Source organism: Takifugu flavidus, chromosome 3 (genome assembly GCF_003711565.1).
Source record: "Takifugu flavidus isolate HTHZ2018 chromosome 3, ASM371156v2, whole genome shotgun sequence".
Classification (NCBI taxonomy): Eukaryota; Metazoa; Chordata; class Actinopteri; order Tetraodontiformes; family Tetraodontidae; genus Takifugu; species Takifugu flavidus.
In genome coordinates, this window is record NC_079522.1 from 235,080 (window position 1) to 262,295 (window position 27,216).

At 52.3% G+C, this 27,216-nt stretch overlaps 1 protein-coding gene across 2 annotated transcripts in view; it reads right to left on the reverse strand.

The window, feature by feature from the left end:
- Positions 1 to 27,216, reverse strand: part of LOC130522403 (pyruvate carboxylase, mitochondrial-like) — a 128,864-nt gene that overhangs the window by 53,373 nt on the left and 48,275 nt on the right. For both annotated transcript variants that reach the window (XM_057026786.1, XM_057026787.1), the window contains exon 12: positions 11,910 to 12,092. In XM_057026786.1, coding sequence (XP_056882766.1) covers positions 11,910 to 12,092 — 183 coding nt within the window. The remainder of the gene's footprint in view (positions 1 to 11,909; positions 12,093 to 27,216) is intronic.

The window sequence follows — 27,216 nt, forward strand, 5'->3', positions numbered from 1 at the left end:
TGTGTTGGGGGTCATGAATGGAGGGTTTATGTATTCAGGTGTGGTCACCAGACACTACCTGAGGATAAGAGTGGGTGGGTGTGTGTGTGTGTGTGTGTGTGTGTGTGTGTGTGTGAGGGGTGACTAGACAGATCAAAAGGCAATTTGTTTTAAAACTTTGAAGTGACCACAGTGAGAGCAGGACAGTCAGTACTGCCGTCGACCTTAAGAGACACTGTGTGTGTGTGTGTGTGTGTGTGTGAGAGTGTGTGTGTGGATGCTTCAGTGTGGAGAACACGACCCCCCCCCCCCGCTGCTTTCCCTGCCAAAGGCGAAGCATTGGCCTGATTTGACCGTCGAAAAGGAGGATAAATGCTGAATAAAAAGGCAAGGAAACTCGTGCGCAGACAAACGTGCGCGAGCGCCGGGACGACCTCGCGTCCTCGCCGTGCTCCTCGTCTGACATTTGCAGTTATGATCAAGGTATGATGCATCTCTCCGCAGTCTGCTCAGAAACGATGAGTCAGGGCGAACTGGGACTCCTCTGCTGGGAACCAGTGAGTCCGGACCAGCAGCTCACCTGCAGGTTTAGAGGAGGAACGGTGGACGGAACCGCTACCTTGGCAACGGTAAAGTCTAAAATTATTAGCCGAGCTGTTGTGATTAACTCCTCAAAGTGGTGCGCCGGGTAAAATAAGGAAGGGAACAAGCTGCAGCTCGGAGATACGATCCCCCGGTTCTTTAAAAACATGACTCAGCTTCCAGAATCAGGCCGGGAACTGACGGTGTAGCTCCAACCACAGCGGGGGGCATTCCCAGGCCACCGGATCCACTTATTAAGAGTTTTCATGAGTCCGAAGTTGACACGAGTGTCAAATTAGATGTCCGTGTTTGCCATTTTTACCCGTTAGCCTCGACATTAGCTGCTGAATCCTCAGTGTACGATAACAAAGGAGCCTGCGGGAGGGCCGCCGCGGCTCCCATTTGAGCGGCGACCCGGGTCCTCGCAGGTGTGAGGCGCCGCTGGAGTACGAGATACTTAAGTCAGCGAGTGCCCTTTACGGAGGCCGGAGGAAACCAGGCCAGCGCGACCTCGGGGCCGCCTCAACAGCTCATTAATCTCAGCATATTACTCCGTCTCGAGCTACCCGGCGCTACACCACGGCGACCGGCGTTGGCCCCGACAACCGTGTTCCGTTGGGTAAATAAAAACACCCCCAATTAGCGTTTGGCCGAACAGGAAGGCAGCAAAGACGGAAATGAAGCGAGATTATAAAAAAAAGAGATTGATTGGGTATAAGAGGATGGATGAGGCAGAGCGAGCAGGGGCATGACGGGAGCGATCGATGGCGGCGGCGAGGACGGGCGCTACGGCAGCTCCATCTGAATTACAGCGTGTGAGAAGCGCAGACTGACGGACGAGCAGACGCCACCATTAAGATCGAAGGGTAAACACGCGGGAATCTGGAGCTCCGAGTGCGTCCAAACCTATTACATTTCCATCCTGGAGACATTAAAGATGCGTCCGGCCCGGAGCGCTGCTCCGCTCTTGGTGGCGTTTGCTCACACGGCGTTGGCTTCACGCGTGGTTTCCTTTCATTTCACCTCTCTCATCCTCTCGCCGCAGTCTCTCATTTCGGCTTCCGTCTAATTTGCTCCCCCTCACCTACGCTGCACTTTCCCCTCATCATCTTCTCCCACTGAGCTCATCCTCAGGAAGTAGCTCTGAAAAAACGCCTCGACTGGAGCCGGACCGACAATGTCCACGTCTGCGAATCGCCGTCAGGCTGCCGCCGTTTTTAAAGGATGCGGGGACGAGGGAACGCGCCACACGTGATTGTTCCTGAATTATAAATAATATCCTGTCTGCATCAGAGTGAGCCGGTTTCAGCTCCTGAGACGCCATTTTGTGCCAAAACGCTAGCCTGACATCTTTAGCGCTAGCATGTTGAGGGATGTGAACCTCCGTCTTCATATCTCTGCCAACTGTCCCGCTGCGGCTCTATAAGTGGGTTTCAGCTTCACTCCGATATGCCCTCGCTCTCCTGGCCTCCCGACGAACCAGTGGGCGAAAGGCCAGCTTTGTTTTCCTTTGACTCCACTCTGACGGGCCTGAACAACAAGAGAGCTAAACGAGGTTAAGGAGCTCCGAGAAGCTGAAAGAAGGGCGGGAAGAGGTGATCGTGGGGTCCTGGTGCCCTGAGCTGCAGACACCAGTGACGAGGGATCGTCCCCAGCACCATATCAAACTCCTCGAGAGTGAATGTCAACGGAGGCTCCAGAGCTTCCGTAAGGTTTCCCCCACTCAGCTCAGGGCTCCGACCTTGGAGCACTTCCACCAGTTCCAGAGTACCACTTCAAGAAAACTCTTTTTCTCTTCCTCCCTCCCATCCGGAGAGCTGAAGGCTGGACGGGGATTCATTTGCCACCCATGTGGGAGTGGGGGGGTTGGGATTGGCATCTTATCCGTCTTCCTTTCCCAGCCTTCGGCTCCGGACCCGTGAATCTACTGATGAGACTCCAGGAGGATTTCCACATGTTTCAGGGCTGAGTGGCAGGAGCGTCTTTGTCCGTGAACTCTAAATTTTCCTCTCTGCTCTACCCCCCCCCCCCCCAGCTGTTATCCTCTGCCCCCCGTGTTTACTCCACTTTCCCGTCTATCCTGTTTCCATCACGCCGCCGGTGTTGCTCTGGGCGGCTGCAGTCGTTTAACTGCCCCGACCCCTCTGACCCCAGACTTCCCTCGTTTAACTGGTGTCCAGAACTGGGGGAAGAGCGTCGCTCGGCCGACAGCTCTCTCTCTCTCGCTCTCTCTCTCTCTCCCTCCCTCCCCGTGGATGTTGCTATAATTCCTCCCCCTCCTGCTCTCCATCCCGCTCTCCTGCGACGCCTCAGATGTCCTTTTCTCGCCGCTGCAGGCCGTCCTCTGCTCATCATTACCTCTCTTAACGTCCCGCCCACTGTCCATCGCTTCCCCGCTTCTCTCCCAGAGAACGAAATGAAAGGGGCCCCGGCTGCCCTCTTCATCATTTTTCACTCCTCGCCCCCCCCACTCGCCGTCCTTCACACGGCGATGCTGCCACCTACTCCTTCCACTCATCATCCCAGCGGGGCTCCCGTCAGACTCCTGATCAGAAGGAGGCAGCGAAAAAAATTTAAACTCTTCTCATCTCGAGGTGCTTTGAGGGCTCTGGGTCTGACGGAGCGCTGGGAGATCTGTGCGCGTGCACGTGGGCCGTGCGAAGACAAAGCCAGACAGTTGCGGTGGGGTGTCATCTTTCAGGCTTACATCCAGCCGGCAAGTAACGGAACAAAGACCGAAGAGGCAGAAGAGGAGCGGCGATCAAAGACGATGATTGCGAATGGTGTTTACGTGTTTGCGCACGCTCGCCGTTGCTCACAGATGGAATACACAAGCGGCTCACGTCAGCCTTCCCACGGAAAAACAGGCTGGATGCAAACCTCACTGGAGGGGCTCGACATAAAAGCTCCGCTTCGCGTGCGGGCCGATAACCGCTGGCGTCCCCGATTTAGCTGCAGACCTCCCGCCGTAAACGGGGTTCCCAGCGTTCCAGACGGAACGTCCGGAGCGTATCTGGGTTTGAGCTCCAAAACAAAAGGGTCGTTTAGAATCTCGGCGGAGTCGTAATTAGGACAAACTGCTGAGAGAGAAGCTCCGGCAGCTCCTCGGCCGGCGACAGCGGTCGCTAACGGCCAAAGCGTGGGACGCCATTATGATTAAAGGTGTCCAGCGTCTCGCTGCTGGCGGATATTTGGGTCCTGGCTGTGTTGTTTTTCTCCGCTTAATCACCCTTTGGAAACAATTGGAAATTCATCCCGGCGGCTGCAGAGGAGCTAACATTTCTTGATCTTAAGCACCGCCTCACGGACGGAATGAGAGGCGAGAAAGGTTGCGAGGGCGGCGGTCCTCAGCACGACTGGGTCGGTCTTAGCCAGGAGTGTGTGTTGCATCCTGGTGCATCCGGGAGAACCGGAGAACGGCTCCACAAGACGCGCTCATCTGTGCATCTTAAGCTGCAGGTTAGCTCGCGGTTGCTCCAGATTAATGCCGCCGCCGCTCCGTGGGTAACGGCGCGGGGATCCCGGAGAAAATGAGTCATTTCCGGGAACGACGGCGCACACAAACACGTCAGAGGCATGAAGCCGCTTCCCAGCTACGTGTTATTTCCATTATCCAAGCGGGATCTAAAATTAGCACAATATTACAGTCAATCAGACGTTTGGAGGCAACAGAACGTGATGCTAATTAGCTACTTATTGCTCGTCGCTGCTGGTGGGCAACAAGTGGCGGTTGGCTCTCCCGCTGTTGCTCCAGTTCTAGAGGAAGTTGGGAAACGTCGATCAACTAAACTGAAACGGGAAGGGGGGGACAAAAGGAAGCAAAGCCGCGTTTGTGCAACCTGCCGAACGACAAACAAGACCGCCGACGTGAGTCACGGCGTGACGGATCTGTCAGCAGTAGTCTTAAAACCACGGCATCGTATTAGGGAAAAAAGGTACTTTTAAAAGGAAAAACTGGGAGCGGACGTTCCCGGCGGGAACGGAGCGCAGAAATAATGCTCGAGAAAAGTAAGAATCCATGAATAAATGATATCTGGAGAGCGCGAGGGGAAGAACGTCACCGCCAGGAGAAAAAGGAAAACAAGTAAACAAGAACGGCAGGTTGACGGTTTAATTCGGCAGCCGTTTATCGACGACCCAGAGAGTGTTTTTAATAGGAGAGACCTGCTGCTCCCGTCTCATTACACCGGCTCCTCCTCCTGAGGACAACGCCGCTTCAGAGCAACACACGGGGCAGGAAGCAGGGCGCCGCCGGGGACGTTCTCAGCCCATCGACGCCATCCCGGAACGTCGGAACATGAACAGCAGCTTTCCAAACAATGGGAACGGGAGGTGGATCTGAACCAGAACAGCATCGACCTGTGGACCTCGCGGATGGGGGGGGGGGGGGACGCCGATGGCGGTTGGGGTGTTACTTGAAGTCCAGGCGGCAGTATTTCCATCCCGCTCTCCTGAGCTGGAAAGAGTTTTGTTGTCTGGGCAACAACGAGCGCGAGGCCCTGAAAGCACCGCCGACTTAAAAGCCGGACAAATCTCTTTATTCTCTCGCACACAGATGACAACAAAGAGCTGAAAACCAACATTTCACAGCTCAAATCGCCGACACCTTTTCTGTCCAAACACCCCCCCGCTTGAATTTCAACTGTTGCACAAATAGGGATTTATCCCGTCTTACAGATAAGGAAATGCCATTTTTCCTTCAGATGTGTCGTCCATCCATCTTCCGTTTCCCTCCTACTGAGCACGGCTGAGTTTTTTCGCCTCCCTGTTTTTCCCTGAGACGGAGGACAACTCTGAAGAAGCGGAACGTTGCCCAGGAGATGAGGAGGAGAGATTCTCTTCTTTTAATTGACCATTAACGAATCCAGACATTAGCCGATGCAAACACCTGGCTAACGGAGCCGTAATTAAACTCATTAGAATCAGATCGCAGACAAAAACATAATGAAATCCCCCAAACTAATTTCTCACCGTCGCCTCATCCCTCCCGGATTTGAAATCAATCACTCCTAATGGCCTCTCCTTGTCTGCTCTCTTCCTTTTCTTGCCTTTTCCAGAGATGAACGGTAGATTTGAGTCACTTTGTAAAGTTAAAAGCTAAATATAGATGCCTGGATGTTAAATGAAACGTTAACATGAAGCTTTTCAAAGCGAAGGCTGACATTTTACGCCATTAAAATCATGTTGGGCACAATTTTCCGAACCAATTACTTAATGTTCTACTTCAGCACCTCTTTAGGTTGAAGCTAAGTGCTAGCATAGCTTCGCTGAAAAAGGGAAAAATTTGTCTAATTGGGTGTGGAATGTACAGAAAAATGGGTTCTGCTGAGGTCCCCCACCTGTGTGCGTGTGTGTGTGTGGGGGGGGTTCCAGTTCTTAGCTACACAACCAGAGTGAACTTGTCTCCAGTTTGCCTGTTAGCGATGATTCAGCGTCGCCCACAGGCTTAGCATTCCCCCCACAAAATAAAAAATCCAATAAATAAAAAGTAAAACTTCATCCCTTCATACAAGCCTCTGCCAAAATGGTGCCGCCGCTTCCTCTCCAGCCGCCTCCTGTGACCTTGGAGGAAGCCGCGTGTAGTAAAACCGCTCTTTGATGGCGTGGAGAACAGACTGCTGCCGGTTCGTCCACCCGCAGCAGCGCCGTTGCAGACGACGCAAAAATAAACGCAGCGCGGGCTTGGAGGAGTTTCGATTTTGGGGGGGGGGGTGATATCAAAGTTTCTCCTTTCCGTATGTGCGTTGGAGAGCCGTCACGACCGCCTTGTGAGCACTTTCTCGCTCCCATTAAGTGGCGCCTGCAGCGCCGCCCTGAAGCCAGACTTTGCATAATAACCATCAAATTGGTGTAACAGCAGGGAAATATTATCTGTATTATGCCGGTATTAACGTGAAACACTTCCATGAGAGGAATAATCCGGCCTCCAGCGACCTGAGTGCAGGTTCTGGATGTACGGCGTTGGGTTTGGGCCGAAAGAATTCCCTCGTCCAGCCGATGAACATCAGCTTTCCCCGTGTTGCTGCTTTCGAGGCTTTGACAAGGCCGTTTGGAAACATCTCAATCGGAGATAAAAGCACCTCAGAGATTCCAGGCGTGCCCTTTGCTTGGAGCTGTGTCCGGGTCCAAAGGCAGCTCGTTCTACCTCATGACATTAATCAGTCAATTCTCACCATGTTTTCAGAACCAAGTCAGAACGGGAGATTTTTCACTGCAGCTTTCAGGAGACGCACCGTAGAACCGCGTTAGCTTCAGCAGAGAAGGAAAGCTCGTTAGATTTTCCATTACACAAGTGCGGAATGACATCAGGTGACTCTGGGGACCCGGAATGGTTGGGATATTGGGCCACCGGATGCTGCCCCAGAAGCAGTCGGCCAAGTTATGAACTAACCGGCAGGAGTCATTAAGGTGCACGGCGGCTCCCCGTAGAAATACCCCCCCCCCCCCCCGCCGCTTTCACACCTTTTTTTATCTGCAATATGTGGAAAAATGGATGCGTTGGCAGGTGCGGCGGCGGCGTTTTCGCCGTGCATAACCATAAACCGGAGCGGCACTCAACATTACCCTCAAAATGAACTGTGGACAAGCATTTAATTCACTTCGAATGCGGCCGGAATAATCAGGCGACCAGCCGGTTGAAAGCCATCGAGTTCCATGTTCCATTACACCCGTGCAATTAGAATTACAGTAAAAAGCCGGAGGAATGGAGGCGGCGGCGCGGATACGCGGCAAAAGCCCACAGATCACTCCAGGGACGCTAAGCTAGCAGGGCGACAACTTTAATAAGAACAATGGAAATGGGGGCAACAACATCACAGCTCAACCTCCACATGGAGACCAGCCGGCGCCGCCCCCCGTCTCGCATGCAGATGGCGATGTGGCGGGTTTTTATGCTTGACTAACGGGCGATTAAAGCCCAAACCTCTGTGATATCGGTTAACCGGCGTGCAGATCGACCCTTAATTACAAACTCCCGTTTCTCCCTGGACCCTAACAAGCGGCTCGATCTCGATATTCACACCGCGTTTACCGGTCGACACCCTCCTCTGCCCAGCAGCGCCACCGGACCACCCGTCTCTGCAGCCCCGTCGCCTTTAGCCCTTAAAACCAGACCAATAAATAGGGAGGAATGCTCCCTCCTGATGGAGTCAATTAAAACGGGCTCCGATCCCAGCGCGGTGGCTGGGTCTGGATGGGAGTCGCTACCCTTTTGAATTAAGCCGCAGCCTCTGCTGACCACTTCCTGACATTTAAAAGGTGCGACACTGGGAATTCTCCGTCTTTTGTCTGCAGTATTCCTGAGTGTTTCATCCACTTGGTGCGACGGCGGCTTCCCCGGAGGGCGCATTACTCTCCTCGGCTAATCAGATTTCACCCCGTATGCAAGGTCAACGCGGTCTCCAACTGGCCGCCGCTCCAGACTGTGAAGACATCCGGACTGTCGACCTGGTGGAACCTCAATATTAGGCGGGATAACAGACAGGGAGGAGGGAAAAATGGAGGGAACGAGAGGAAAAGATGAGATCTCACGATGAAGTGAGACAGGATTGAACCATGAGATGAAGCGGCTCCACGATAACATATCTTCCACTTTGAAGTGCACCCCCCCCCCCCCCCAACCTCCACCTCCATCCGGTTTCACTGGTTTAATCCCGATTACGGCTCCCAAACCCAGTCGACACCATCCGGCTTTGTCCCGGATCCGAGGCGTGACGTTGATTCTGACTGAACGCATCCGTCTTCTGTCATCTCGCCGCCTGTAAGACGGTGTTTCAGTGACTCGGGCGTCTTTGCTGCGCCGGAGCCAAAGATTAGGCTAAGAGGCGCTTTAAGGCGCTAAATCACGCTCACGTGCGGATGCGCGCCGTGCGACGGATGGAGGACGGAGTTTTCCCTAAGTCAGCGTGTTTAGCGCTCTTAATAAGGGACCCAGATGTGAAAACGGAGATTCTCTCTTGAACTGCGCAGGTTCTACAAAGAACGACGAGAAAAATAACCTTAAAGCCGCCGTTTCAAATTCCGATAGCAAATTCCTGTTCACGCGGGGCTCCGCCTCTTCCATATCCTTAGATTAGCCGGATGGAAGACCCGGAAAGGCTTTCAAGGCTTCAGATTGAGGAACTTTTAACAACACATTTGGCGTTCATGCACGAGTGCGCCCGTCTTCCGCCTTTCTCGCGCAATCCATTCAGCCTTCGCCCTTCCAGACTTTTGCTAAATAAATTAGCGTCCGTTCCAAACCTCCAACCATGCGTGACGATGCGCGCGCTCAAATACAAACACGCTGGGTTTGCACGCACGTGCGCTCCCCGGTAATTACAAGGCTGCTGGTGTGATAACGCGGCGTGCGAGCGACGGTTGAAGGTGTGAAATGGAGGAGCCCGGCGATGCGCAGGTCTGAAACATCGGAACGCGTTTGGCGCCGCCGACTCCTGAAAGAAAAACCACAGACTCGGCCGGCGAGATCAATGAATCAGCGTCCCGAATTAATTTTCCTCAAGTCTTTGACTCGACACTCTAAAGATTCCGCGGTGTGTCATTACGGACTCCGTTCGAGGATGATGAACCCTGAAAAGCCATTTGTCACGATGGCGGCTGTGAGGGGGATTCAGGAAATTTAAAAACGCAACTCAAGCGACTTCGCTCACGTTCCACTTCGTGAGCCTCTCTCGTCACAGCTGAATTTAACGGAGCGATGGTGTAAAAGAGAAAAAACAACCACGAAACGCGTTTCAAAAGGCAGAATCTGCCGTGGAAGGAGCAGTAAGCCGTCGCTAAGCTAAGCTAATCTAGCTTTGACGCCCAACAACGAGGGAGGAAATCAAGACTTCACCTGTAAGCTGAGAAACAGGAAGAAGGTTTGCTGAGTGGGCTGATGAAGAGGTAGAGGAGCACAGAAGGCAGGGAAAAATAGCACTTTGTGGGAAGACAGCAAACAGGGAGTACACGATCAAAGATTTAGACATGACAGGTGCTGAGATAACAGTGCCTGTCCAGACAGATGTGTACACAACTGCTTCCTGTCAGAGGTGAACAAACACGCCTGCGCTCCTCACACAGGCAGCAAATACTCCGAAGGGATTCGGCAACTCGAACCTCGGCTGTCTCCCTCCTGTAGAGCAGCCTAGCTTAATGAGACAACCTGCCAAGTGGCATGGCATCTCTCTCCACATAACCTTAATTCAGTTAAAAGAAAAGAGGAATGGTTGGGATCATGGCCATTAGATCAAAGCAAAAGATCACAGAACTCTGGACGCTGCGTTGCGGGGACCATCAGTCGGGCTCCGGTAGCACAACGGTGACGTTTCCCTGCCTTGAAAGAGAAATGTATTTTTCCAGCTCGTTTATGCTCATCTGTGCACCATTTTAATTTAGTAAGCTAATTTTGTTAGCGCTTAGCATTATACAACACCAACAGGTCCATATATGGCAGCAAAATGTAAATTTCTTTAAATTAACCCAACTCAAGCTACTGGAAATGCCAGGGTGGGATGATGGAGCGGTTACAGCGGTAATAACCTGACAAACACCAGTCGGAGGAGGTCAAATCCCGCTCAAGCCTACGCTGGGAAGCAGCCTCTGAAGTGGTGGGAAAAGGAATGGAAATATTCTTCAAAGGGTCTCCGGACGAGCCTCGCAGCCTGGGAGCGCCTGTGACGCCAACAGGAGCTGCAGGGGCGGAGCTGGAAGCACCTGAGCTGAACCCGGCTGGCGCGACTCCGTAAACAAACCGGAAGCTGTCTCGGGATCCGTCTCCTCTCTAATTTGTTGGGAGTGAAAGACACTCGCGGCGCTCGCTCGGCCGGCGGCGGCTCGCTTGTCACTTTCTGTTAAACTTTCCCCGTCTTTCCTGCCCTTTTGCCATTTTCCCTCCCGCTCTCCCGTCCAGCCTTCCTTTACCTTTCTGCCACGGTTGTTGTTTCCTGTCCATCACCCCCCCCCCCCTTTTCATTCTGCTCCTGGATTCGTGACATTTTGCCGCCTCTGAGTCGCGGCTCATTCGTTCCCTGTAAAAATAACCAGAGCCGAGAAGGCGGGGAGAACGGCGCTCCGAACACAGTAGAATGCTGCTATATTTTTATTTTCCCGTTTTATTAACGTCGTCTGAAACTGGAAGCCAGCTGCGTTGGACCGCAGAAAGGTCATCAGGGAGAGACTCGCATGAATCAGGATGGGGGGGGGATTTCTATGAAAAGCCCCGAAGCCGTTTGGGTTGAAAACCATTCACTGTTGTAGGTTGATGTCAAAACTTTTGTCCTCCGTTCCCTTCAAATCAGATTAGCGCGCTCGCTAATAGAACGCGGAGCGGCTGGTTCCTCCGGGTGGCCTCAAATGGAGCGGGAACGCACTTAGTCGGCTTCCCGGAACACATTTACGCTGCATTCAACATCCAGGACCCGCTGAAGGTGAGGCAACCTCAAACGCCCCCTCCCTCCCCCCCCCCCCCCAGTCCTGAGGAACAGAAATGACCACGTCTGCTTCAAGAGCCAATTTGGAAATAAGAGCCGAGCCGGCCCGATTTTCCATTTCACCTCAGTAGGAGTTCAAAGGAGACGGATCACTTTGATGGAATCATCTCCTCTGATACTAATCTGGCTAAAGGCAGGAAACGTGACCGCTGACGAGCAAACCTATTCAGTAATTTCCTCTCATAAACACGTCCAGCGGACCAGTCGTGCACCGGCGTGCACGGAGACAGAGGCAGCAGCGGCAGACGGGCTGCTTTCCCGTTTCACGGCGCGGAACCGTCCGAGAGCAGGATTTACGCAGGAAATCAAGTGGAACAAATGGAAAACAACTGGACTTGGGTGCCGGATCTCAACAGGGCGACACCTGAAAACCCAACCTCACCTGTGGCGCCGTCACCTGTGTGTTCGGAACACACAAAAAGGCCCGTGAAGCCTGGGAGGGGCCGAAATGTATAAATCCCACTTATCCGGCACCGACACCACCCGTTGATTTAATTAACAGAGCCTCATTTGGCGCTCTGTGTGTGTGTGTGTGTGTGTGTGTGTGTGTGTGTGTGTGTGTGTGTGTGTATTCTGTTTGTTTGAACCTTCAGTGCCGAGCACACAGGCAGGAGGTGCTGTGAGGTTACACAACTCGACCCTGCGGTCACATATGGACACAAATAGGATGAGAAGGCCGGCGCCGTGCACTGTGCAGCTGAGCGGCGTGGACCTTGAATAAGCCGTTCTCCACCGCCGCTCCGATTGTTAACCGCACGGCACCGCTAACCGCGCTGGACTGCTTTGAAATGGGCTCCCGGAGCCTTTTAACACCATCCGGGTCCATCGGGAAGAGAGAAGCAGATAAAGGCGACGCAGACACGCGGAGGAGCTTCCTACCTTGACCCCTCGGATCCTGAACTCGGCCAGGGCTCGGCTCATCTTGGAGGACGCCGTCTGCAGGTCCTTCCCGCTGGCGATGACTTTGACCAGCAGGGAGTCGTAATGAGGGGAGATCACGGCCCCCTGGAAGGCCGAGGCGCTGTCCAGACGGATGCCCATGCCCTCGCCGCTTCGGAACACCTGACGGGAGAGAGGACGGGCTCATTAGATGGCGGGATGATTAAGAAAGCAGCATTTTAAAGACTTTTCTGTGCTTGACTGTGGGGTGAATTCACACTTTAGTTGGGGACATTTATGTCACCCTCCACAAAAAAGAGATTTCGAAAACATTCTTTATTGCACTTTAATCCGTCGGCAAATCCATGAATTTGGCACCTTGGGTCCAGATCGTGCATGGATCACTAATTGGCATTGGCGGAAGGCGGCGGAACGTATCCGTCACGAGCCGCCGTCAGAGTAACCTGCTCTGGGGAGGCGACGACAGACGGATGAGAGGGGCGAAAACGCAGATCTGAGGGGGGGGTGAGTCAGAAACGCTTGGCTCGAGAGCAGAGAGGCGAAGACGAGAGCCAAGACCGTCCAACGCCGCAACATACGCGGCCCCTCGAGGCCCCGAAGGGACGAGACGGGGAGAAATTCTAACAATGCTGGGCCTCGCCGGTGATACGCAGCTAGTATTTCCAGACGGGCCGCCGACGTTCGTGCACCAGAATATTTGTTTGACGCCATCTGCAGCGTTTGTTCAGGGTATTTCTCCTGCACGACAAAGTGGAAGACCGTCGACAAGGCTGTTAATGGGGGGGGGGGCGGGGGGGGGCACCGCGACAGCTGTACAATAATACGTGTTCGCCGCACAAAAGCCTCAATTTGCAGGTTGTGGTTTTCATACAATAATAAAAGAACACGTCAGACTCCCCGTTGGTTTCTGACAGCGCCGCGTTACTTTAAATGTCACAGGCTACATCGAACACACGAAAGTCAGAAAGCGCGAATTAGGCCCGCGATTACGATCCTCGCGTTTATGCTTCTGTCAGACTTTTAACAGCTTTTCTTCCAGCGAGGCTTGAAGGAATAATTGGCTGCGTGTCGACTGGTGCTTGTAGCCGAGCAGCGCCGCTGCCGACGCCGCGCTGGAGCGCACAGCGACGGTTCAGGAGTAGCGGGGCAGCTACGTAGGCTGTGGGCTAGCATCAGTGATACGTTTGGGTGGTAACCAGACTCCATCCACACGGGGCAGTCTGTGTTTTAACGTTGCCATTTAGGAACAATAAAGTTTGTCTTCAAAACTTGGAGCAGCATTTGGCATCCGACTGTGTGCGAAAAGGCTAAATGCGGCCTTAAAATGTGTGCCAATTGGTTTCAATTCCGATCAATAAGAGAGACAATGATGCGTTTTTAATGAGCCTCATTTGTGCGGCGCTGGTGCACTTTCTCCTCCTCGGACCTGAAGCCTCTGCTGAGCACAACACGCCTCCAGGAACGTCTGTTGACTCCTACCGTCGTCATGCCTACCAGGACTGCAGACAAACCGGGCCAGGCGTTTACACCGGAGCGACGCGGCCGTCGGTGTCGGACGCCGTGACGGATAATAGCCGACCGAGCCTCCCCGGAAAATTATTTAATATCAAACGGCTCTGAGGCCGTTCTGGGCTTGGGTTTAATCACGGGAACAAGCTGATGGAGCGCCGGTGCTCGCTGCAAACGCTCCACTTTATAGAAGAAACAGCAGCGGTAGGGAGAGTTTAATCCAGCCCTCTCCCACTTATATCAGGGATTAATCAAACTTGCAGTGGAAGAGATGTTGCTGCTCACACACGCGCGTGCACGAGGCCATCTTGGACTGGAAGTCGGAAAATTGGAGCAGAGGTTTGCGGCGATAACAGATTTAATCCAAGATGTGGCAACACCATGGAGTCCTGAAAGGCCAAAAGGTCAACAGAATCTTGTTGGGATGTTTCCCACCACTCGTTAGCATGCGCGATAGCCTCCGCACATTCGCTCGGGCGGTACCGCTCCGCTAATGAGGGATAACGCGAGTTTATGCTGTATTAATTTCAGCTTCAAGGCACATATAGATACACGATAAAGGGCGCCGGAGCCAAGGTCCCTCTGAGGCGCCGCTTTGTCCGAGAAGCTGCAGCCAGATGGCAAAATAGAAAGAAACCGAGCGGGCTGCATGGAATTAAAAGCCAAGTGTGGCGTTAATAATTTAAGTCAAGGTGTCGGCGTCTTTCAGCCGAGGGCGCAGCGTAACAAGAAAACCTGCTCCCTGCGCTCTGGCGCCGCAGTCTCCATCCACAAATACTTCCTGAATTGTGCCGGGACACCTTTGCTGCCGATGAATGACGCACAAAGGCATCGAGTTGGGCTGAGAAATCTGAAAATATGCGCAGCACTTTGGACCCCTGGTGCTCTAAACACCGACTCCTCTTTCTTTAATAAGCCTTTATTAAAAATAACAGCCCTGGTCTCTGTGGATCAGCGCTAACAAAACTCCATATTATCGCTGTGTTTGTGTTGATTTACTCCATTTTAGCAGGTTGCCTTGGAAGTTCTGATTTAACGGACTCTTACAAATGCAGTTTGAAGCAGTGTTTCATAACTGTGCACGTGTTGCAGCACAAACATCATCTGATGGCAGCACGAGGAGCAACGTCTTAAAAGCTGGTCTCTCAGCTACATCCAGCCCAGGAGGCTTTAGCCAATTAGCAAATGCTAATCTCTGCTGCATTTTGTGGCAACTTCAGCACTTCCGACAAATTTGTATTTGAATCCCAACAAACACACACACAAAGTTACCTCACACCAGATTACATGTTGGCTTTAATAGCACGGTTTAGGAATACAGCTAGCTAGCAGGTTCCTGTAATCTTTAAGGCCTCTGGGGTGTCAATCTTAAGAGGCTGGCATGTCTACTCAACACCGAGGTTGATTCTGATGTTGACATGTGTATAAAATGATTCATCAAAATCCTGGGGGGGGGGGGGGGGGGGTATTTGCATTTTTGCATTGATCAAGCAGCCTTATAATTCATCAGAGATGCATCCAGTCACCCCAGTTTGATATACGACCACAATTACTGTTCTCGCTGGCGTCAGAGATACTTTATATGCAACGTTATTCATCTGATGTCTCAGCATTGAGATTTTCAGATTGAGTTTAGCAGATAATCTTTTATTTACACGCCCAGCGGACCCTCGCCGACGCGGGTGTACGCGCCGATCTGTGATCTTGTTTCTGGGGTGAGAAACTGGAGGGCATTCAGGCTCACAGCAGCAGGGTTCCCAGCTCCGAGAGGTTAAGATTTATGAGATGCAAAACCTTGGAGCCGAGATACGTTCCGAAATAAAACATATTCCGACGGGCGATGCGGTGGCTTCCAGCGTAACAACAGCAGTAAGATCAGAGGTCGCGCTGAGCAGGAGGAGGAAACGTCTGAAATGGCAGAAAGGGGCCGTAGCCTCGGCAGCGCTGCTAACCTGACTGCCATCCCTAGAAACTTCAGGCCTTTTCCATCTCCGGCTCAGCTAACCTCCCTTCGCCTGAGAAGAAACCGCCGTCTCCAATTTCGCGAGAGAGGAAGCTGCGTGTGAAGGCAACGCGGGGGGGCGTGTATCGTCTGCGTGAAGCGCGATACAGTGGCAGCAAAGTGTGAGCTCCGACTGGTAGCACAACCAATTAGAGCGGGAGAGGAGCAGGAAAGAGGAATAAAGGAAAGACAGCAACACAGGCGAGGGAGGACAGACAACACCGGCGCCATGTTGATGTTTGAAGTTGAATCAAATGGCGAGCACGGCCGCCCGGGGAGGGGGGGGGAGGGGCAAGAGCAAAGTTGTTTCCCGACGCTCCAGAAATGCCGTTTTCTCAAAGTTGGCGCCACGTTTCCTAGAGCAGTTCCGCCCTTCCCTGGTTGCTTCCCGCCAGTTGAAAATACTGAAAAGTTGGCCGACGCCGCCTCGGTGGCGTCTCCGGACCGATTTGACAGTTAAATGCGAAACTGGGTCGACTCCCAGGAACGCTGCGACCATTCCGGGGCAAAACTGTCATCCAATTTTAATGGCCGGCAACTTTCAAAAAACTGGGGGGGGTCTCCACGGCCAAGTTTCGGATGGGGCGGAATTTTGACGTAGCGGCTAAAGCGTTTTTAAGCATCCTAATTATAGCCGACAGCGGGGCCGCTTCAGCCCCCATTAAACCGCTCTTTGGCCTCTCCGAGCACAACTCCCGCGCACGTCCTGCGGCTCACACGTGCACGCCAAAGTGGGAGGAAGCGAAGCCCAGCAGGTTGGAGACCATCGGGCGACCCCAACACCTCCATCGCTGGCTACCAGCAAATTAAGCCCTGCTGATTGATCGCCGGGATGGAATGGGAATGGCATTGAGTGGGGAGCCGACGGCCACGGGTCATTAAAGTCTCTCATGCATCACTGTCAAAGGCAGAACATCACTCCGACCCAAACGGACACTCCTCCGCGATCTACTGGCACCGCCGGGCCGCTGAGAGATAAAGGACAAAATTATCCCACACTTTTTCCCCCGGTGCCATCCGATGCGCCTCCCCAGGGCCCGACAATCCACAACAACCTGAACCGAACCCCCCCCCCCACACCTTCAATTCTGCTCCTCTTTTCAATTTCACCTTCATTTTCTGTCTATAACCCCCCCCAACAATGTCATTATCTGCCCAACCGTACGTCTTCCCGCGCTCCATCCGGAGGACTTCCATGATTTTATTTATCCCCTCCTTATCGCATTTCAACCCTTGTCCTTCGGTCCCGTCTTCTCCGGGGGCCCGTGCACGCTCACGAGCCCCGTCTGGGAGCCAAAACATGTTCGAGACAAAGTAGTGACTATTACAGGCACGGAGGCGGCCACCCTGGCGCACAGGCCCCCTTTTCAGCCCTCCACTCCCGTTCAAAGGCTCCTTTTTTGATAGCCAGCTGAATTGGCTGCTCTCTCCATGGCTCACGTGCTCCAGACAGAGGTAGAAGCACCTTAATGAGCACTAGAGGAGCCTTGCTGCTCACTAGGCTTCCTCCTTTTTTCCTCGCTCTGATTTTTATATCAATTATTGCCCATTCTGCCTCGCCTGTACTCCCCCTCAGAACACTAATTTTCCTCCACATTTATATTCCGCTCGCCTCTCCAGTCACTTCCTCTCCTCCTCATCCTCTTTCAGTCCACCACCCTTCCACATCCAGCCCTTTTTCTCAGGACGCCCCCGCTCTCTTCACCTGCCTCCTTCTCGCCATCTTTTCATACGCTCGTTCCGTGACTACCCTCCCTCGTTTTTGGAATTTAATAGCACAGACTGCTGCCAAAACAGGAGCGATCTGTCAGATGAAGACGCAAACACAGAGTGGGAAGACAATTGCAAATTACTCACCACACACACACTCATACCTCCTGCAACAGCGCGACCATTGGAATTAATGGCGCCCAGATGTTGGCGATGGTTCTACAAGCTGTCTGGGGCTTTGGAGGTAGGACGGGCCCCACACACCCACACCTGTTCACACCTCCCACACGTTGGGGGATCCGATCAATGATGTTCTGCACGTTCGATGCAGCAGGATTAAAGTCTGAGTCTTTGCGCTCCGTAGTTAATTCCAAATCAGTATCTTTTCCACAAAGGCCAACAGTATAAAACATGAGAGGTTAGCATGTTAGCGTGATTTAAATTTATGGAAAATACAGTCAAGGAGGGGGTAAAAACCAGAACCAAAATGGCAGATAGAGCCGGTAGTGCAACACAGACCAAACTGCTCCCGATAACACACAAACACCACACATTTAATCTTTCACACAGAAACGAACAACATCTACACAATTAGCAGTGCAAACAAACTTGATGACTGCGCTGCGGGTTAATTAGCAGCCTACACTTGTGCGGCATCCGGGCCTGCGTGATCCATATTCATGTGTGAAACACCGAGGATGTTTACACACTGCGAGACGCCCCCCCCCCCCACACACACACACACACACAAATCGCTCGAAAACAGTCGAGGCTAAAAATACAATCGTGAAGATTTTTTGCCAACTTAAGAAATACGGTAACTAAACACAGGTAACCCATTCCCAGGAGTTTAACCGGCTAAAAAATAGAGCACAATTTATTTTTAAAAACCCACCAATAAGGCTGCAGCGATGTCGTCGTGCACAAACCCGTTGCAGATTAATCATCTCATCAAAGTGACCCCCCCCCCCCACCTGCCCTACTCACACCGTCTCTCCATGTAAATACGGGGAAATTAGCAGTCATTCAACCGAGGGGGCATGTGGTTCGTGGAAAACACACCTGCCGCTTTTGGCCTGTGGGAACACGTGCGTGTTGCCAGGCCGAGCGGACAGAAGTCATACTAATGTGGGGGAGGCAGCGGCTGGGGGGGGGGTATAGATGAAGACGCGGAGAAAATAGTCAGCGGCTGGTTGTGGGTGTGTGTGTGGTCCATCTCAATGCAAACAGACAGTCCAACGTGCCTGGCTGCCAATCATTTTCTCTCTCTGGCGGTTTGATACGTGGGGGGGGGGGGGGGGGGGGGGGGGGGGGCAGGCAGGCTCACAACGGCGCTGAAAACACAGCATCTATTTCTTCCTATGTAGGTCACTACACCTCCACTGCTCCGTCTCTTCCTTCGCTGCATCGTCTTTTCTCACTCAATGTCCCCGTCTCAATTCTCCCGCTGCTTCTTTTTTTTTTGTACGTCACATAATCACAGGCAGGGTAATAGATTATGCTTTTACAGCAGAAACGGCAGAATGGAAGAGGGTTTGATCTAAGCTCCCCGAGTCTTAAGCCTGAGCCTTTATCTGTCCTCCCTTCAGCAGCATCTTACTCTCAGCTCTCTGGCAGCAACGCAATGCAACCGCTTTATTATCAAACCCTGCTGCTCCAACAAAAGACTCAAGGTCCCAAAGGCATTACAAAATACATGCTAGACCAACGGAGGGAGGGAGGAAGGAAAAAGAAAAAGCAGGAGTTGGAAGGGTGAAGGACACCGCAAACTAACTGTGCCAGTCTTTACAAGGGATACAAAAGCAGGCGGAGATTTGAAGAAAACAAAAAAAAAAGGGTGGCCGTGTCTCTACATGTTCATCTGCAGCCAATCTTCGGCCCACACTCCCTGGCCCGCCTGTGTGTAGAAATTGCCCCGTGTCCGCGCAGAGTGGAAAATTGCCGTTCCAGTTCTCTGCCTCCTACAAAGTAAGAGTCCAGGAATGGCTTTCTGTGAGTCACTTTAGCGAGCAGCTGTATAGTTTGACAGACAGCACGGTTTAGGCCCCTTGTTCAACCGCCACCCTGCTGTGTGGAAGGGGTTTGTTTGCCGACATGATCCTGGGAGCTCTGTTGTTGGGGCCGTTATGGCTGATAGGATCGCCAGCAGAGACCCTCAGTGACAGGTGGCACTAAGGGTGGATCCTGAGCTCACCAGGGCAAATAAAACAGGGAACAGGCCTGGGGGTGGAGGTGGGGCTCGCTGATGGCCGGGTCTTTGCCTAAGGGGACCCAGAAGGCCCAAAAAGGCATCATAGGTTCACCTGCCAATATGGCTGCCAGTAAGGCTACCAACCGCTGGTCCAGGAGCAGTGTGGTGTGGGTGGCAGGGGGGCCTCGACAACCCAATCCTCAGACCAAAACTCAGCCGGCATGAGTTCACCCCACTGAACAACGGGGACTTCAACGCTCACATGGGCAGAGACAGTGACACCTGGAGGGGCGTGATTGGGAGGAAGTGCCTCCAGGATCCTTCCATCGATGCACTTGGCACCAGGACAACCTAGGCCAGAGGCCAAAGACTGACTCATTTCATCTGAGCCTCAGGCCCCGTGTCTTGGACAGTTGGGTAAAGACAGGGGTTGGGTCGTCAACCAATCACCATCTGGTGGCGAGTTGGACAGACCTGGCAAACCCAAACATATTGCGAGGGTCTGTTGGGAACATCTGGCCAAGTGCTCCGTTCAGGAGGTCTCCGCCTCCCTAGGGAGGTGCTCCAGGCATGTCCCTCCGGCAGGACGCCCAGAGACTCAGGAGACGCTGGAGAGATTGAGTCCCATGGCCAGCCCGGGAGCGCCAGAATCCTCTCGGAAGAGCTGGAGGAGAAGTCTGGGGTGAGGGACGTCTTTGCCCCTCTGCCTGGACCGCTGCCTCTGCGATCCGTCCTGGATAAGCGGATAAAGACCGGACAAGCGCGGTTTAGGGGCTTCCAGCCACGACGCACATTTGTTCTAATGGAATCGACGTTTGTGGGAGTGAGCCGGTACGATAAGGGCGAACAAACGTGTACTAGCTAACATTAGATTGAGACAAACTTCCCGTGTCGATAAAATGCTACTTCGATTTCATGCTGCAGAAAATCTTTTATACACAAGCAACTATTTCGACCTGCTCTGTTTCAACAGCGACCGTGAATTTGCAGTTAAAACACATTTTAGCCTCCAGACTGCATAACTAGCAATTTTGTCATCCTTTTAAAAACACATCTGCTCATGAATCACGATTTGTTTTGGACAAAAATATCACAAATTACTGCCGCATACAAGATTTAAAAGTACTTGACGTACCAGGGGACGCATATATAATTCAAGAGTGACAAAAGTAGAGAGTTATCTTGAGTCTAAGGACACATCTTTGCATCCTTTTTCCTCTAGTTTATGTCTATAGTTTAATGGCCCGCCTCTCCAACAGTCCATTAAACTATTTCCAAATAGTTCAACATTATCTGGAATGGTTGAAGACAGTCTGGCTTGGTTTTCATGAGCCCTGCTCAATTATACTAGCTGCTCGCTAACATGATGTCAGACCACCGATAAATACAAAAGGAAGCAGCACAGCAAACAAAGAACCACCAAGGAACGTGTGTTCATAACCCACCGCTGCAAATATTTTGTTTAACATCAAAGGAAAAAAAAAAACAAGTGCTTGCTCCCCCTGCTAATCTTTGCACATCTTTATTTGCCCCCACTCCTCCAAAATGTGCACTTGTCTGCGCCCGTGCATTTGCACCCACCAAAAATTAATTTCCAAGCTGTGACCCCACCCTACCACAAACCAATCTCACCGATACACACTCACAAACACACACTACAAAGCAGGGTAAATTAATGAGCTCCAATTTTATCAGTGAAACTAATGAATTAGCCCAAGAGAGATAATAGGAAGCTGGATATGGAAGAGATAAGTGTGTGTGTGTGTGTGTGCTGGAGATGTGCTCGTCTGCAGCACCGTTTACGTGGCCTTCTGTGCAAGACGTGTATCCGTGCGCGTGCGCGTATCTTTATTTCAGTAACAAGGACAAAAGCACTTTGAACAAAAGCACTTCTCATTATGGCGGAGCCTTGATCCACCGCCGCAGTCATCTATCGTGCATCACAGACGTCCGCCTGCCATCGCTACCTCCTTATTTTCCCTTTGTTTCCGCCTGGAAGCAAAACCCGAAACGGATCGGCCCTCGAGCCCAACTGCGCGCATCTGCCGCACAACGCGATGGAACCTTGATCCGGTTCCGTTCTTTCTGTGCTGGACAAGAACGCGACTATTTTAAGGTACAGGCTGGGCTGAAACAACTTCCAGGCAAATAAGAGTTCCCCTATTTTACTTTAACTGCGGCGGTCCTGCTGTGGGTCAGGACGTTGATTCCAGTTGTATCGGATATCTCAAGTCATCACTTCCTGCCAGCGTTCCGGACCAGCTGGTTGGTTTTTACCACCTCCGGGTGAATTCAGACGTTTGCGACTATCTGGCGAACACTTGGACATCAAAGGCCGACCCGGGACTCCCATCAAAAGCTATATTTTCACAGGGTGGCCGGAGGTCCAAGGTCCGCCGTGGCTCCGTTTCACAATTACCACCCTGGTTCCCAGCACCTGACGCTCCATATCAAAGACGGGGGAAGGAACGAGGTGGCAGGCGGACGTTCAAACGCCGGGCTCGCCAGCACAGGAGATCTAAAGCGGGCAAAGGATTCATGTGCACATCAAAGGTGCCGCCGGCGCTTGTATCGATGCGGTCGCGCTCTGCTTCTGTTCTCACAGGTCTGGGCACAAAATTCCAAGACGGCGATGAGGTGCAGATGAACAACCTAGGAATAAACAAGCTGCATTCCTGCATGTTATATATCATCCATTCTCTCGTCGCACCAGTTATCGTTTTGTCGATTCGAAACCTTCGACGTTTTCTTCCCCGTTCCTGCCAGATCACAGAACCATTTTATACCAACTGACGGGCTGAACAGAGAAAATGGAGGCTCTTTCACCCTGCAGCCCCTTGCTCATTAAAACGCAGCCTCACGCGGAGACCTGACGGCGCCGACGGGCATCGGGTCCACTCGAGTTTCTGCGGAAAATGAAAGGGAGCCAGTTGTGCCCCCCTGAATTCTTAACATTATGTAACTCATGGTGGGAAAATTAATAAAGCCACTGTTTACATCTCGGTGTTCTCTGCTGGATCCCAATTAGTCTGTAGGATTCTGTGCCGTCCCACTGTAGCACTGATTCCCATATTTCCTCTGGTGCTTGTCCTCTCAAAGACACCGCGCAACAGATTGCTTGTGTTTCTATAAATAAGGACCGTTTTAGTGGTGCCAGCTGATCAATGGGAGCTGGAGAGCGGCGCATAGGTAATATTACATTAATTCCACTTTTAAATAATAAATTTAAGAGAGCAGTCAGCCTGCAGCACTGAGGATGAAACGTCGAAGGCTGAGAGTTGTCGTGAAAAATAGTCTGGTAGCTAGCAAAGCAAGATCATAATAGACACAATCTTTGGTAATGAAATTTGTGAATTATAAGCACCTCTAGTCCAAACAGTTCTATTTCTATAAATGTAGAAACGGCGGCACTCAGGTCCAAAATATCACAATACCAAACCACCAAACTCGCCCCCCGAGGCGGCATCCCATTCGAAACATTAGCATTCCCTCCAATACGTGGACGGGAGCGCCCTGGGCTCCGGCTAATTAAAAGTTATTAGCACTAATTTATGAGACACCAGCAGAAGCAGGGCAGATGGACAAGCTTTGGAGAACATATAAAGCAGCAGATCTGCTGACCTTGTTTTTGAAGCAAAGCAGGTTTGCCGTTACACACTATAATTGGGGCTTCGACGGGGTTTTCGCCGAACACTCTGGAATGCATATGAACCGTAACGAGATAAAAGCTGCCGACTCGTTCAAAGCGCGTCAGCCATTGTTGCCGCCTTCTCCACACGTGATCCCATCAGGGCTGCTTTGATCAAAAACCGTTATTCCACAAAGCGCCGGGTTCTCGCACTTCTTCAGAAATGGCTCGGATGTCCTGGTTTCCTGCTCTCTTCATCCTCGGTTCCCTCGATCCCCCACCAGTTCCTTCCTCCTTGCTCTGCCTTTGATATTCCAGTCCGCCCCCAGTCTCTTCGTGACTGAGGTGACAGAAGTTGCTCCGTCCTTTGCCACCTTCCCTTCCCTTCCCTTCCCCTCCCCTGCCAGCGACCTGATCCATTTGACAGCCCTGGTGGCTCCTCCGTGTCTGTTGTCCCCAGGTTCTCCTCCTGTCGCCTGTTCCCAATCTCGCCTGGAATTGGAATGAACTTCTTGTCCACTTCTCTCTCAATTCCCCGTCACGACTTGCCTCAAAAAGCATCCGGGCTTCGTTTTAATGTCCGATTTACTCAAATTCGGCTCCATTAAAGAGTTTAAAGGCTCAAAATCCCTTTGAAGCGTCCTCGTCTTCCTGCGAGTCACTAATCCCACCCTCCCTTCGTGCCCCCTTAATTCCCAATACAGCTCATCTTCTCTTAATTTGGATTTTTCTCCACACCCGGGAGACATTCATTCAATCATTGCCGTGGCGACCCTTCTGTAATCGATCGGGAACATTATCGGCAATAACGGGAATCTGGTCCTCGCTTTGGGCGGCAGCGGTAAAATCCTTCACGTGTCCGACTTTGGAAATTTAACACCTCCCAAATATAAAAATGTCTGAAAAATAGACAATGAATTTCCAACAGCACCTTCACTGACGTCCTCGGATGAAGAGGAGCAGCTGCTTTATTCTTTACGTCCAACCTTCCCGCCCTCACCATTGTTTACCTGCATTGAGGCGCCGACCTTGTTCTTTCAACCCAACACACATATTTCACAATGTGCTGAAGCCTCCGACAAAAGCCGGTGTTGGAACTCGCTTCGCTTACTCTCCTTGCGTTTCTTATCTCCTCGCACGTCTGTTAATCCTCCATTTATTCAGCTCGGCTGAAATATTTCTGTTTAACTCGATTTGTACGCGTGGCGACGACTGCTTGGCCACTTTGGTTCGTTTGTTCATCACAATAATAATCGTGTTTTGAGATTGGGGGCCAAAATCTTCACACTAATAAAAATTGATCTCCTCGGTCAAGAGGGCCTTGTGAGGCGTGAAATCATCATCATCAACAGCGGCTGCCTGGCACAAGAGCTTCCGGGTAACCACAGTCAGCACAAGGGTAAACAAACAGAATCTCACACACACACGAGACATTATCGTTTGGGTTTAGACGTGCACACACAGGCCAGGCCTTATCTGGAGAGCCAACGAGGTGCATCCAAACAGCCACTCACACGTGCGCTCACGAGCGTCGCAGCATCAGACTGCCATGTCTGGGGGTACGGGATGATTAATCACTCTCTCCAGATGGCCACACTAGGAAGGGGACGAGAGGAAAGCTGCCCCCTGCCCCCCGCCTCCCTCTTTCCCTCCTCCTCCTTCATTCACCGTCGTCCCTGCCTGCCGCTCCCCCCGCTGACCCCCCGACCACTTGCTCTCTGCAATATGCTTGATTTATGAGGGGCTTTCAGAGACACCCTGTCTCGGCGCCACGTCTACGCGAACCGCATTAACGGCTAATTCTACTAATGTATTCCCATCGTCTTATCGGACGCGCGCAGGCGACGGCGCTCTTTCAAACCCGACGTAAAAAGGCGTCAGCCCACAACGTGCCGGCACGTGCAAATTAAACGCGCACGGATAAACGTCTCGCCGCAAATTCAACCCTGCATTAGACGCCTTGAGCCACAGCGGCCAGCGGGGATAATGACGGCGGCGGCGCCAAAAGGGGCGATGAGTCATCACCGGAATGCCGCAGCTTGTCATTTTTACATTAAACGGGACACCGCCGCCGGTCCAGAGGTGCCACACGCAGAGGATATTCTCTGGGTTCAGACCAAAAACCTCCACGGAAACAGAAAACCCTCGCCGCCACAGGCCTTTGTATCATCGCCGCCCCACGGGCTGATGCCAGAAACGCTCCGTCGGGTCGCCGCTTCCTTGAGAGACATCCAGCTGTCTCAACTCTGCCTTGAAGCTTCCACCAGTGTGCAAAAAAAATAAAAAATAAATAACGCAACACACGAAAGGTCAAGGAAAATGTTACTGAAGCGTGGCGGAGGTGCAGAGTGCACCGCACTTATTCTGGAAGAAAGTCCCGGTCCGATGTTGGATACCGCTTCTCCCATAGTTCACGCTCGGAGACAAATTTTGTTATCTGCTCCCGTCACCTTGAAGCTGGTGATGTTGCGCAACAGTAAACACAGCGGCGACGGGCACGCTTGAGCTCTCAGCCGCCTTTTCATATTTCTACCACTGAGCCGTGCACCCAAACATGCTTCCATATGCTGCTGTCCAGCAGAACACGTGCAGCCACGCTGCCATCTGCTGAGAAGAAGAAACGGGGGGGGGGGGGGGGGGGTGCCACTTGTGGAGGTTTTTGTGCACCTTTTTTTCCCCCAAACCCTCTCATGCCGACATCTGCCACGCAGCTCAGGAGATGAAACGGGACCCGTGCTGCGCAGATGTGACAGTTTCAGACGAGACAGGCGGCGTTGGGGAACGCCTGAACAGCTCCACGTGACGCCGGCAGCTTTTCCAAGACCAGAAGACTTAAAAGCGCTTTGGTGCACTCGAGGCAACAAGCGATGGTGCTCGGCGTGGTAAAGGCGTTAGCCTGCCTTTGGCTATGCTTCCTCAGGAATGGTTAAACCAGCCTGGTGACGCTTCGAAGGGAAGATAACTGAACAGTAGGAAGTTGTGGGTCTTAGTGGCGTCTGTGCAGATGGCGAGGGCCACATTCCACCCACATGTCACCGTTCAGCCCCACCGACGTTGCTCGGCTACACTGGCGCCGGCTGGCCTCGGCGCGACCCGCGCCGACCTCTAGGCGGACCGGGCATTTAATTTCTCCTGACGGAAAACTCATTTCCGAAATAGGATGGAAGCTTGGAGGCTTTTGGGTGGGTGCGTGGACGGAAACCTAAAAGGCTGCCGCACCTACACGAAAGCGGCAGAGAAAACAGTCGGCCGGGGATGTTTGCCGTAGTACCACAGTTCATCGGCGAAGTGGAAACACATTTGTAGGGTAACAAATGGACACTGAGTGACCAGAGAGCCTGAAGGGACCAGGCAGACAGCCAGGCAGGAGAAAAGAATGTAAATATTCCCAAATAGGGATGAGATGTGGAGGCAAAATAACGGAACTGCGGACAAAATCCTCTTTAATTTCGATGTAGCAAACTAGGCGACTGGGAACGTTCAGCAACGTCAGTGTAAAATAGCCCAAGTCGTCTGTAAAGTCAACCAGACCCGCGTCTGGTTAATCACAGCCTCCCATCTGCCGTCAGCAGGTAAAGTTCATTACGGCGCCGACTAAAAATGATGCTCGCCGTGGCGCCGAGAATAGGCACAGCTCTGCGGGGGGAAGGGGGGGATTAAACGGCAAACACAGCTGGTAAACAAAGACAGAAGGTTGGCTTTGGGAGCAAGGCCGCCACAGGATCGCTGCACGTTAAATTGGCGTTCCAGGCGGCGAAGAAAATGAGAAAGTCAGACTCCACCGTAGATCCTATTAAATTAGATGTCACATTAATACGGTTGGTTTCACAGCTAGCATATGGATGAGATAAGAGCTTTAGTTGGAATCCAATTTTCATTAATCGCCACTGTTCCTCCTAATATTACTTTAATTGCCTTTATCCCGCCAACGTTCGCCCCCAAAAGAACGAGGAGGACTCGCTGTAATCCACAGCGGCGGGATGACCGCGTCCTGGTCTTCACGCCTGATCACTGGTGCGGTCCACGGGTTAAACGGGGGACGTAAAAGTGAATTAGCCGAGGTGGATTTCCCCAGATCATTCCCCTTCCTGCCCCACCCAGGCGGTCCTGGTGCAGCTGCCTCAGTTCCCATTTGGCTGGAGCCCATCGCCCACCGCCTGCAGACGCGCCATCGCTCCGCGTGCTTTAATGGAGCTACGAGTTCTCTCTGCACTCCGGATGACCAGTTGATTTTAAGATCTCTCGG